The sequence below is a fragment of the Pituophis catenifer genome, unplaced genomic scaffold, assembly GCF_029215685.1.
Source record: "Pituophis catenifer annectens isolate HBS135680 unplaced genomic scaffold, rPitCat1.0.hap2 SCAF_14, whole genome shotgun sequence".
Classification (NCBI taxonomy): Eukaryota; Metazoa; Chordata; class Lepidosauria; order Squamata; family Colubridae; genus Pituophis; species Pituophis catenifer.
The window spans coordinates 10,765,513-10,778,467 of NW_027256894.1; the positions used below are offsets into that span (position 1 = coordinate 10,765,513).

The following is a 12,955-nucleotide window of genomic DNA, read 5'->3' on the forward strand; positions in this document are numbered from 1 at the left end:
CCATTGTTTAGCATAATCTTCTCCAATCCAGCATCTTAAGATACTGTTATTACTCATCCTGGAGGGAACTCTTGGGCTAAAGGGTGATTTAGGGTGATGTGTAAGCTTGAGGTATAAATAAAACGGATTGCTACAACTGACAAACACACAGACCAAATGCAGGAAAAACAAACTTGGTAGGGAGTGGTAACCATCACTAGCTCTAGGCTTTCTTGTGGCACCTTTCCTGACCTAATTTGGATAAGATTATCAGCCATTAAGATCACGCAAGGAAAAAAGACGTGGTCCTATAGACAAATGAAACAATACAAAAAGCTTTTGTGAAGAAACTGAACTATTAATCTGGCATACGGACCTTTGCCCGGTGTTTCACGATACTAACAGAATCAGGACCATTAAAATATAGGATGCCAAAGTCAAGAGAGCCTTAAGTATTTGTTAGATAAGCAACCTTCTAGAAAATAGCCATTTCTTTATACACAAGGTGTTTTGTTTCATTTTGTTTAAACAAAAATTCAGTAGACCTTCCACACACTGGAAGCCTATTCTACGTATGTCTATCAAATCCAGGAACTTACCACTTGATAAACATATTTACAATTTTGGAAAGAAAAGAGTGTTATCTCAGATTATCTAACCACAAATATCTGGCTAGCCATTTAGTCAGATACGTACAATAACTAAACGTGAATTGTATAAACAATTAAAGAAATAAAAGTATAAAAGACGTATTGAAATCAGCTCAGCTCTTTGATACGCGAAACGGTTTCTCTCTTAAAACGCGTTTAAATGTTCCTTGTAGCGAAGGGCTCAAGGTAGAATTGGAAAGTATTTAGTTTACAAGCCTTGATGTAGCAATGGGGTGTAAAAATGTTACCAGTGTTTTGCTACCGTGTTTCCCCAAAAATAAGACCCTGCCTTATATGTTTTTGAACCCTGAAATAAGCACTTGGCCTTATTATTATTTTTTTGGGGCGCGTGGGGCAAGATGGGGCTCCTCTTGCCGTCTTACCTGATTTCCAGCTGTGTCTCCCTAACCCTAACCAGAGGAAATGATGGGGACCTGCTGCGCATGTGGTTAAATATTTTCAGGGAGGGCTTATTTTGGAGGGGAGGGCTTATTTTCAGAGGAGGGTTTATTTTGGGGGGAGGGCTTATTATCAGGGGAGGTCTTATTTTCAGGAAAACACAGTAGGATGCCCTTACTTTGTAATCGTTCCAGAAGATTACAGCTTTCCAGAAGAACCCCCAACTCCAAGGAAAGACTCTGAAGCAAGCATTTTTCAAAGTTCTATTTACTAGAATAGGTAAACTGGCACATCTGGGAAAACCCGAATCTGAGAGGTCCGGGCTTTCCCTCAGTAAATCAAAACCCCCCAAACCATCCCTTCACTCCTCAGTCGATCACATGCTCCAATCACCATCCGTCCCATCTCGAGACCTCACTCCGACCACTCCTTCTCCAGATGCAGGATCGCCCTGACCTTGACCACAGGAAGGATGCTATTATGTCTACAGACAACCCCTCTACTAAACCCCCCCTCCTACTTTCCCACACAGGAGAAGGTGGCAGCATGGAAGCTTCCGGCCTAATATGGCTTCCAAAGTTGACACTATTTTAGTCTGGTCTAACCTGCAACAGACGTAACACTTAGCAAAAAAAAAAAAATTGTCCTTTTTCACATAATGATTGAAAAGATGTTGCAATGGTCATAAGAGTGAGGACTGATCATAAGTCACTTTTTTCAGTAACTTTGAACACGCATTAAACGAACGACCGTAAGTTTAGGATTACCTATATACATAACCTAGTGTTACTGTGATGCCCCAGATTGTTTATAAATCGATTAGACAAATATATTTAACCTGGTTTAGAACAGAATCCCATACGCACCCAATCAGCCTCACATCCATGTTCAAACAGGGTTTGGTTCCATGTAAACTCACACAGGACTGCAGCGTTAAGACATGTTTATTAAACTAGAGCACACAGTTTTCTCTATAGAAAAAAAGCTAAAGAAACAGATCTCTTGCAAATGCTATGTACAGTATCTTTGTTATACAAAGCGGAAAGGATTTAAAAAAAAAAGAGTATGGCAAGAACTGCCTCGCTCAGTGGTTGCTAATCTCAGTTGCCCTCGTGGTGTGGTCACCATTTAGAAGAGCCACGTCATCCAGAGTGGGTTGCTACAGAGAACAAGCAGTGAACTTCATTTGCATCGGTTTCCGTGACTTGGTGGGAACAAAAACTCCGGAGACAAACTCTAAAATTCACAGACGGGCATGGCACGCTTAAAAAAAAATAAAATAAAAATCACCGATCTTCTTTCTTGCCCTTTCTCTCCAAACTCCCTACAGCAAGCAACCCACAGACAGCCACTGGTTGCAAGGTAGAGTTAATGCCCTCCGGTGTCAAAGGGAGACACCGGGAGAATTAGCCTCATCCACCCGATGAAGGGCCTCTGCGTCCGGGTCTCCATGAACAAGTCCCACCACCTTCTCCAGACAAGGGGTTATAACCTGGGAGAAGAAAGAGGAACTTCATCACATGATTTTCCACAGGGGACAAGGGTAAGGAAGGACATACATAAAAGCGAAGTCAAAGGGAAATCTGGATTTCTTCAAAACCAGTATAATAGCAACAAGGCAAAACAAAACAAAACAAAACTTCCTTATAGAAATAATCCTGTGTATGTAGAGAAATCTGGCATTTGTATGCTAAGAAACCTTACACAAGTTGTGTAAGTTTAATGAAAATTTCTAGTTTAATGAAAAGAAGGACTAGGGGAGACATGATAGTAGTGTTCCAATATCTCAGGGGTTGCCATAAAGAAGAGGGAGTCAAGCTATTCTGCAAAGCACCTGAGGGTAGGACCTGCAACTGTTCTTCATATGTTTTAACCTCCAGTCCCCTAATCATCTTTGTTGCTCTTTTCCACACTCTTTCCAGAATCTCCACATATTTTTTACATTGTGGCAAGCAAAACTGAATGCAGTATTCCAATATTTTACTTTCTATATTTTACTTTCTATGTCTTCACTAGGGAGCAAACGCAGGTCCACCCAGTGCTAATCGCACGCCCAGGATCACCTAAACGTAAGGCCAACTCTGAAAGAAGTCAGCAGCATATATTAAAATCAAAAGATACACTGTGAAGCACCAACATTCTTCAACAAGATACACAAAAGATTTGGAACCTGCGGTGCTCCATAGGTTGATTAACCAAACTTCCCAGCATACTTTGTGAGCATCTTCATGCTGACCAGGATTTGAATGTGTGATTGAATCACAAGTAGGGACATACAAAACTCAGTGGCCCAATAACAAAACAGAACCTGTTTTGCAATAATGAAAAATAAATAAACAAACAACTGACTCAGGAACAATAGAATCAGCACACTACAGAAGAAAAACAAAAATTTTCTGGAGGGAACCACCGGATCGTAAGAGTTTTATATTCAATGTTTCCAAACCATGAGATGCAGAGCGCGATGGAAGGAAGCAAGGAGTACCATGTTGAAAAGTGTTCCACCTTCCAAGATCACTTATTATTAGACAGACGGACAGACGGATAGATGGACATGCACACACACACACACACACACACACACACACACACAATTCTTGGTTCAGAACTTACCCTCCCCTCGTAAGGGCTTTCTGGTGGGTTTCGGCTTTACAACAGTTGTCGACGTGGAGGTTTCAGGCGTCGGTTCCTGAAATTTAATGAACAACTCATTCAGTGACCAGATTCCAGCTCATCTTTTCAAATATTGAACAGTTCTCTCAACTCGGCAGGAAAGACCAACCTGGTTGTGTTGGAGAGTGGCCTTGTAGCTTTTCCCTTCCTGCATGCTTTCCCACATGGCTATCTTTTGCTTTCTCTTCTCCTCTTCCAGCTGAAGAGCAAAATGTGCACGAAGAAGATTAGAATGAAGTTATCTTTCTACAGAATCGCAGAATTTGGGCGCCCCCCCCCCTCCAGGCTGTATCCAACTATCTCTTAGGGGGAGCCTGGAACCCCTACAGAGCATGTCCCTGGGTGGCAGATTGGGGGACCCTACCCAATATAGCTTTTATGCTGTAATGGTGGGTTGGAGGGAATCAAATACCTCCCGTGGTGGACCAACAGGCCTGGTGAGTGGCAGCTGGCTCATCGGTATTGACTGAAGGCGGAGACCACATTGGTCAGAAGAACAGCCCATGGTGTGGTGGCCGCCACTTGAACAGCAATGTAGAAAGCAAAGGGAAGACTACTACACTATAGATTTCCCAGGAAAAATCATGTTAATGGCGACAAAACCTAAACCAGGCTGTATACAGGCTTCCCAAAGCAAAATAGGAAGACTGCAGAAAGAAAGGAAGTGGTTGACATCTCCCTATGGCTTTCTACATTTGGCCTTCTCAAATACGATAGACTTCACCGCCGATAATGCCAGCCAGCATAAACTGAAGGGAATTACTGGAGCTGAAGTCCAACATGATCTTGAAAACGCAAAGTTGGGGAGTATGGCATCCAATGAGCAGGCTTGATGAAGGCAGGCCAAAATGAAAAGAACTATCTGTCACACCCATTTTATTTGGGTGTGGGATTGGTTCAGTGGTGGGTTACCCCCGGTTTGGACCGGTTCGTAAGAACTGGTAGTAAAACCGGCGGGAGGCTCCTCCCACTGACCCGGACGTCATCATAGGTGATCTGCACATGCGCAGAAGAGTGCGCAAGTGAGCGGGCACACGCGGGCACGATGCGAACTAGTAGTAAAGTTAAGTAGAACCTACCCCTGGATTGGTTGTATCCTGAGCCTGACACTAGCATCAGGAGACCAGAATTAAATATAACAGCCCCTATGCCAGTGTTTCTCAACCTTAGCAATTCTATGACATGTGGACTTCAACTCCCAGAATTCCCCAGCCAGCAAGTCTGGCGAGGGCATTCTGGGAGTTGAAGTCTGCACATCTTAGATTTGGCAAGGTTGAGAAACACTGCCCTATGTAGAAGTACACATATTTCTTTTTATGCACAAGAGTTGCTTTTTCAGGAAAAAAGCCTCCAATGAGGCAAGCAAAGTAGCTTGAAAAGTCATGAAAACGTTCTACGAAATTAACATTTTTGCAGCTATAAAAAGAATTCTTTCAGTGGTTAGTCCTAGGGAAATCCTTAAACCAGAAGAGATTTTACTGCTTTTCCCTTCAATATGAAGAGAAAGGAATAAGTAAACCAGCTGATGCTGATGTCACAGGAAGCTATTTTCATGGCCAGAGAACGGAACAAGTTATTTGGAATGGAAGAGGACAATTTGGACGATTGCTGAGATAGCATGGTGAAATTAACAGAGGACTAGAATTTAGAAATAAATGTAAGTATAATGATAGAATATTTATTGTAAATAATATTATGGTAAGAGGTTATAAAAATGTAAAATAAAATACTTAGAATGATAATTATATAGAGATTTGTGTTAGAAATATGGAAAGCATAGCTACCAATATGATACTGTATATTAGAAGACATAATAAAATATATAATGTAAAAAATAAATGTGGATGTATACCAGTATATCACTGTTGCAAAGTTTGAAACTGTGATGTAAAATGAAAAAAACTTGTATAATAAAAATATATTAAAAAAAAAAAAGAAATTAACAGAGTGCAGCTCACTTTTCATTCCCCCCTGCCCCCCCCATTTTTAGAAGGGAAAGAATATATACTGTGCTGTGTCCCAGGCCCCCAATGTTTTCTGAATATTTCAAGCCATTACGCTACAGCCAAGCAATCCAAACTGACCAGACTCACGTATTACATTAAGTTATGGTTTACTTTACCAACTCTGATGGACAAACCAGAGTAACCTGGTTCATAAAGCACACTAAACTGCTATGTCTATTTTACATTCCACCATCACATTCCTGCCTCCAACCATCAAGCCATATGGTTTAGTGCAATGTGTGAATCCAATTCATCGCAGGGAGTGCCTTGTGCCCAAGCGCAATGGAATAGAAACTCCGGTGCCACATTCTAAATTAGCTCTTTCGAACAAAGATCCCAAATTGTATCTTAAAATTCTATTTATGGTACTGATTGTTCATTTTTCAGATTCTGAATAGAAAGCACACTGATAGCTGCCAGTCTTATAATGTTGCTGCAGGCAGTAGTAGTTCTGTGAACAGCTGCTTTAGTATCTGAAACAAACCCATCTGGCTGAGACATACCATCTTCTGTTTTTCCTTGAACTTCTCTGCTTGGATATTCAATTGTTCCTGCATCTTCATTCGGGCAGCTAGAAGAGCTTCCTGTTGTTTAACCACATCGTCTGGTTCTGAATCAATTCCAAGAGAGAGTTAGCAAAAGCTTAAAAGTCTGCCAGAAATCATACATTTGCCCTAGCCTTGTGGTTTTCACCTCTTCCGATACCAAAACCTGCCTTAATTTCATTTGCCATCTACTGCTTAAGAGTTAATCTCTTCTAGCTGGCTTAATAGTTCAGCAGAATAATTCAACCTGAAAGTTGTAACCATTCCTGTTATCCTTAGCCCTCTTTGAGACAAATATGCTAAACCAAAACCAGAAGAACTGAACAAAGCTACTTTTCTGGAATAAAACATGATGAATCTGGAAAATGGAAGGGATAAGCAGGACTGGCTGACCCAGAACAGTATAAGTTTACTTCTACACATAGACAACTTCCCTGAAGCAATACCAGCAGACACACATTCCACGAACTTAAAAAAGGGATCCATCCAGTGGTGGGATTCAGCCAGTTTGAGTGAACCAGTAATTAAATTGCTGGTTGGCCCCGCCCCTTCCCACCCCGCCCCTTCCAGGAGTCCCCACGCGCCTCATTTTGGTTCCCAGGTAAGTGCAGGGAGGGCTCTCCCGCGGTGCCCCCCGCGGCCCGTTTTTGCTCCCAGGGTGTGTGTGCAGGAGGCTAAGTGCTGCCTGTCACACCCCCTGGCCATACCCACCAAGCCACGCCCACAGAACCGGTAGTAAAAAATTTTGAATCCCACCACTGGATCCATTCTTTCTTCCAATCATAAGAGAAACACCCAGTTTGGAATTTCAAGAACCAGGGATTCTTGAATTATATTTTGCCTCTCACGAATCACAGAAGAGGGATACCTCATCCTTAGTTCTGTGAAGATGATAATCACATAATCTATTAGCAAAAGTGTCAGATAAATAGCATGATACGAACAAGCCATTGCTGCAATTTTGTTGCAGCTTTGCAGAATAAATTAAGTAAAATGGAGATTCTTGCTCCGAGGAGATTCTATCTGGAGATATAACAGGGGAGGAGTTAACATCATCTTCCCAGTTTTCATAGGCTTACCTACTCTGTTCAAGAAGAGAAACTCATCTTGATACTACCGTATTTTTTGGAGTATAAGATGCACCAGAGTATAAGATGCACCTTAGTTTTTGGGGAGGAAAATAAGAAAAAAACTGATTGGCAGGTGGATCGGCCTCCCAGAATACCCCCAATCAGCTGTTCCCAGAAGTGAATTTTAGCAACAGGTTCCTTGGTTGTGAGCTCTGTGCCTTTCTTTTTTTCCAGTCTCTGAAACTTCTGAAACTCTGCTTCAGAAAAAACTTTTTTTTCTGCCTCTGAAAGCCTCCGAAACAGAGCTTCAGAAAAAAAAGCCTCTGAAGCTCTGTTTGGGGGCTTCTTTTCTGAAGCAGAGTTTCTGATGCTTTTTTCAGCCTCTGAAACCTCAGTTTGAGAAGCTGGGTGGGGCTACATTTGGAGTATAAGACGCACCCAGATTTTCACCCTCTTTTTTTGGAGGAAAAAGGTGCATCTTATACTCTGAAAAATACGGTAATTAATACCACTTTTTTTTTTTTTAGAATTGGCCATAATAAATGTACCCCGATCTAATGAATAAAGATCTAAAGTTGTGCAGACATAGAGAGAACAGTCAGTCGAGAGCATTATTCATACACACCTATAGCTGTTATAGGCACACTGGATCCTTTAGCGCCTTGAAGATTTTTTGAGAGTTTTTGTACCAGCAGATAAATGGCAATAAGAGCGAAGAGGATGTACCAGCCATAGTCTGAGAACAGTGAATTTACTGGAAGGGAAGACAAGACAATAATTGAATTTGGATACAGGCAAGAACAACTTGGGATTTGGTCTGTTGCAACAGTAACATGGCGGTGAAAAAATACAGCTATGTTCAGGGTGGATTTGATTTAAATCAAGTCGATTTAAATCACGATTTAAATCTTTTTTTTAAATTTGATTTATATGCCGCCCTTCTCCGGAGACTCAGGGCAGCTTACAATGCATTAAGCAATAGCCTTCATACTTTTGTATATATTTATACAAAGTCAGCTTATTGCCCCCACAAACTGGGTCCTCAATTTACCTACCTTAGAAAGGATGGAAGGCTGAGTCAACCTTGAGCCTTAAATCACTGGTAAAAAGGCTTGACTTAAATCAACCCAATTTAAATCACAATTTTTAAGGAGCACCTGTCATCTCTGTCCCACAGCAGCTTGTCTTCTGACTCACTGTTGACTCACCAACAATCCTAATATTGCAGAATATACAGCCTCATGCTACAAAACTAAGCTCCATTTCATGCTGAATAAACTAAGTTATTAATGTATCTTAAATAGAAAACTATCTTTAGATAGATTTTTACTCCAAAAGCATTTTATTAAAATAAATTTGATAAAAATAAAAAAAAATCTGATTTAAATACCGTAAAAAAAGAATCGGATATTTTTTATTTTAAAAAAAAAAACATTGATTTTTATCCACCCTGGCTGTGTTAAGCTAACGAAGGACCAAATAAAAATACAAAAACATTAATCCATACATCTATGGCATCAGATATCTAGTAATTTATCATGTACAGCCAGCTGCTCCCTTTGCTAGTACAACACAGCAAATTTGGCTCGTCCTTTGCAGGTGCAGCTGACTTTCAGTTCAAGAAATTATTCTTTTTTTCCCCTGTATTTACAAAGAACAATTTTATTTGGATATTGTTTCATTTTGTAAATGAAACTATGAAACTATGGTCTCAGTGGTAACAATTACTGTAACCATTCCTTTTCCACTTTTCAAAAACTATTTTCCTCAAAGAGCAAAACATACAGTACATGCAACAAGAAAACTAAGAAAGGAAACAATTAAAAATGATACATCCAAGTGAAACGTAAGTAGCAAAAACTCCAAGAGTCAGAATTTTTTTTATAAATCATAACTTAATTCCCAACACTTCAATCCAGATATACTTTTCTACTCCCCCCATTTCAACAGGCTAGTTTGGAGAAATCAGGCACATAGTGTAGTAGAAACTAGGATCCCCAGAAATACTTTCCTCTTTTTCAAAACATAGAAATAGAGAAACATAGATTTGGAAGGGACCTTGGAGGTCTTCTAGTCCAACCCTCTAGGGGACTTAAGGAGGAAATCTTATACTCATACAAATGGCTATCCAATCTCTTCTTAAAAGCCTCCAGTGATGGAGCAGCCACAACTTCCAGAGGCAAGTTGTTCCACTGATTAATTGTTCTCACTGTCAGGAAATTCTTCCTTAATTCTAGGTTGGCTCTCTCCTTGATAAGTTTCCATCTGTGGACTTCTTATCCTGTCCTCAAATATTGAAAAATAGGTTGATCTCCTCTTCTATGTGACAGCCCCTCAAATACTGGACTTAGACTTAGAATAATAATAATATTTATTGTCACTGCACAACATATGTACAATGAGATTGGTTGAGCTCCCTCAGTGCACCCCCCCCCCAACACAATACAACTCACAGTGAAGACAGAAAATCCCTAACCCAATAAATCATATTAACAACTACCCAGTCATATTGCACCTGTGTGAACATGTTACATGTTACGCTGGCCCTGCAAGTCCATCATACTACATAGTTATGATGTTCTTTCGCATTCATAGGACGGCACTCCAGAGGGTCAACGTCATTGCCCAGAGGATCATGGGTTGCCCTCTCCCCTCTTTATAGCTCCCGCTGCCTTAAGAAAGTTCAAAACAGTCTTAAAGATCCATCTCATCCTGGGCACCCTTTTTTTTTTTTTTTGAACTATTACCCTCTGTACCCCATGACTATCTTTAAGTGTTGTACCTTATGATTCTTAATGAACATATCTTTCCTTTTATGTACACTGAGAACATATGCACCAAGACAAATTCCTTGTGTTCAATCACACTTGGCCAATAAAATTTTTTATTCTATTCTACTCTCTTTTCTGGCAGATGGTACAGGATAATAAAAACAAGGACAAATAGGCTGAAAAACAGCTTCTATCCCAGGGCAATAACCATATTGAATTCTACGGTATAGTGCAATATCGGGTTTTCCGTTTCAATTATATAGAATGTAAAGGATGTATGTTTGTGTTTTTTTTTTATTTTTAGAGTTATAAATGTACACTGAAGACAGCATTTAATTTCGTCGTGCCACGTCCAACGACAATAAACTAAACCTCCTTAAACTAGTTCCCTCATTTAGGCATTATACGATTTAGCCTAAAGACACCCCTTTATCCTCTTTGTTGTCTTTTCTCTCTCCTTTCATGCTCCTTCTCTTCCAACAACAATATTAACACTCTGGCTGGCAGCATTCATCAGCCATACAATTTAAGTATGGTGCCCCTCTTTGAGAAATGGAAGGAAAATCTACCTTTAAAAAAAAAAGAAAGAGTGGATCCTGCTCAGCAGGATTCCAGTTTCCCCCCCCTCCTCCTCCTCCCCCCCTCCTCCACCTCTCCTCCTCCTTCCTCCCCCTCCTCTTCCTCCCTCCTCTTCTTCCTCCCCCTCCCCTCCTCCTCCCCCATTCCTCTTCCTCCCTCCTTCCCCCTCCTCCTCCTCCTCCCCCTCTCCTCCCCCTCTCCTCCTTCCTCCCCCTCCTCTTCCTCCCTCTTCTTCCTCCCCCTCCCCTCCTCCTCCCCCATTCCTCTTCCTCCCTCCTTCCCCCTCCTCCTCCTCCTCCCCCTCTCCTCCTTCCTCCCTCTTCTTCCTCCCCCATTCCTCTTCCTCCCTCCTTCCCCCTCCTCCTCCTTCTCCCCCCTCCTCCCCCCTCCTCCCCCCCCTCCTCCCCCCTCCTCCTCCTCCTCCGCTCCTCCTCCCTCCTTCCCCCTCCTCCCCCCTCCTCCTTCTCCCCCCTCCTCCTCCTCCAGGGGGTTGGACTAGATGACCTACAAGGTCCCTTCCAACCCTGTTATTCTATTCTATTCAATTCTTGCTTTGCCCTGTTATTTACATTCGTTATTTATGATCAGGCTTTGGTCTCTGCAAGGCAAGAAGGGACGTCACCCGGCCCCTCCTCCGCTGCGTCCCTTTATGACGTTCGCTTCCCAAGCTCCAAAGTCCACGCGGCTCAGAATGATGGGAACTGTAGTCCCCCCAACTCTCTCCTCTCGGGTGGGGGGGGGGTGAGAGGGAACCCCAGGGTTGTGACAGAGACTAGATTTACCCCATCTCTGTGAGAAATGTGTGTTAAAAGGCGCAACCGCGCAAGCCAGGCTGTCTTTTCCCCCGTTCGCGCCCGCCCAAACCCTTAGGTACGATAGACTGCTCTTGAACATGGAGGCTCGATTTTTTTTAATTTTTTTTTTTTTAGCCCTAGATCCGGGAACTCCTCCCACGGAAGCCCCGAAGGGACACAACCCCCACGCAGATTCTCCCTCACCTGCTTGGAGGAAGAACTGGACTCCTTCCTGGGGATCCGGGGCCACGTTACCCGCCATCCCGCCGAGAAGCCGGACCTTTCCTCAGACAGAAACATCCGGGTTCCTTAAGCCCTCGGACGGCCAGCCAATAGCGACGTCGCACCTCGGAATATCCGTCACCCAATAAGGCCGGTCGAGCCAATCCGGAGGCGAATCGGAGGAGGAGGCGGGAGAAGGTGTTTTAACCAATCAGGAGGAGGGGGTGGGGGCAAGGTTAAAGATGACTAGGCTGAACGGGGAAAGCCCGGCTTCTCCAGAGGGGCGGGGCTATCTTGGAGGCGGGGCGGGCAGGCAGGAATCTGACGGGCGCTTTTGGGGGGGGGGCGGAGTTTGGCGTAGATCGCTTTGCTGGAAAGTTTGAGTTAAGAGGAAATTTATATCCAGTTTGCAAAAGTTGTTTGTAAACAAATCGCGATTTGTGCACGCAGTGCAGTGGCCCGGGCTTATATAAGAACAGAATAGAATTCTTTATTGGCCAAGTGACTTAGGTGGCTCAAGTGGCTAAGGCATTGAGTTCGAATCCTTAGGTGAGCAGGGGGTTGGACTAGATGACCTCCAAGGTCCCCTTCCAACTCCGTTACTGTTAAGTGTGATTGGACACACAAGGAATTTGTCTTTGGCGCGTAGGCTCTCAGTGTACATAAAAAGAGAAGATACGCTCGTCAAGAATCGTAAGATACAACACTTAATGATAGTCATAGGTTACAAATAAAGCAATCAGGAAACAATATCAATATAAATCGTAAGGATACAAGCATCAAAGCTGCGGTCATAAGTGGGAGGAGATGGGTAATAGGAACGATGAGAAGATTAATAGTAATAATGCAGATTTAGTGAATAGTTTGAGTGTTGAGGGAATTGTTTAGCAGAGTGATGGCGTTTGGGAAAAAACTGTTCTTGGGTCTTGTTGTCTTGGTGTGCAGTGCTCTATAGTGTTGTTTTGAGGGTAGGAGTTGAAACAATAAGATGCAGCTCAATACGTGCGCATCAAAATGCATTTTGTTTTTTTATACGGATGTGGATGCACGCAAACACGTTTTATACACACGTATACATATATACACATACACACATACATATACATCAACATGTATACACACACACACATATACATATATACACAGAGGTAGTCTTCATTTTATGACCCCCAATGGAGCTCAAAATTTCTGTTGTTAAGTGAGGCATTTGTTAAAAACAAATTTTGCCCCCGTTTTATGACCTTTCTTGCCTCAGTTCTTAAGTGAA

General features: G+C 42.3%; 1 protein-coding gene across 1 annotated transcript; it reads right to left on the reverse strand.

The window, feature by feature from the left end:
- Window positions 1–1,954: 1,954 nt before the first annotated feature.
- Window positions 1,955–11,789, reverse strand: SELENOS (selenoprotein S). Its single transcript, XM_070953495.1, has 6 exons — window positions 11,671–11,789; window positions 7,948–8,076; window positions 6,211–6,317; window positions 3,811–3,900; window positions 3,642–3,717; window positions 1,955–2,520 (listed from the first exon to the last, which is right to left on the reverse strand). Exons 1-6 carry the CDS (start codon window positions 11,726–11,728, stop codon window positions 2,441–2,443), a joined length of 540 nt encoding a protein of 179 aa, XP_070809596.1. The 5' UTR covers window positions 11,729–11,789; the 3' UTR covers window positions 1,955–2,440.
- Window positions 11,790–12,955: the final 1,166 nt, after the last annotated feature.

Excerpts from the sequence above, each read along its gene's own strand:
- SELENOS (XM_070953495.1), bottom strand. The coding sequence starts at position 11,728 with ATGGCGGGTAACGTGGCCCCGGATCCCCAGGAAGGAGTCCAGTTCTTC. Across the intron at positions 3,718-3,810 it reads CCACTCTCCAACACAACCAG|GAACCGACGCCTGAAACCTC; the intron begins GTTGGTCTTTCC and ends ATTAAATTTCAG. Across the intron at positions 2,521-3,641 it reads AAAGCCCTTACGAGGGGAGG|GTTATAACCCCTTGTCTGGA; the intron begins GTAAGTTCTGAA and ends TTCTTCTCCCAG.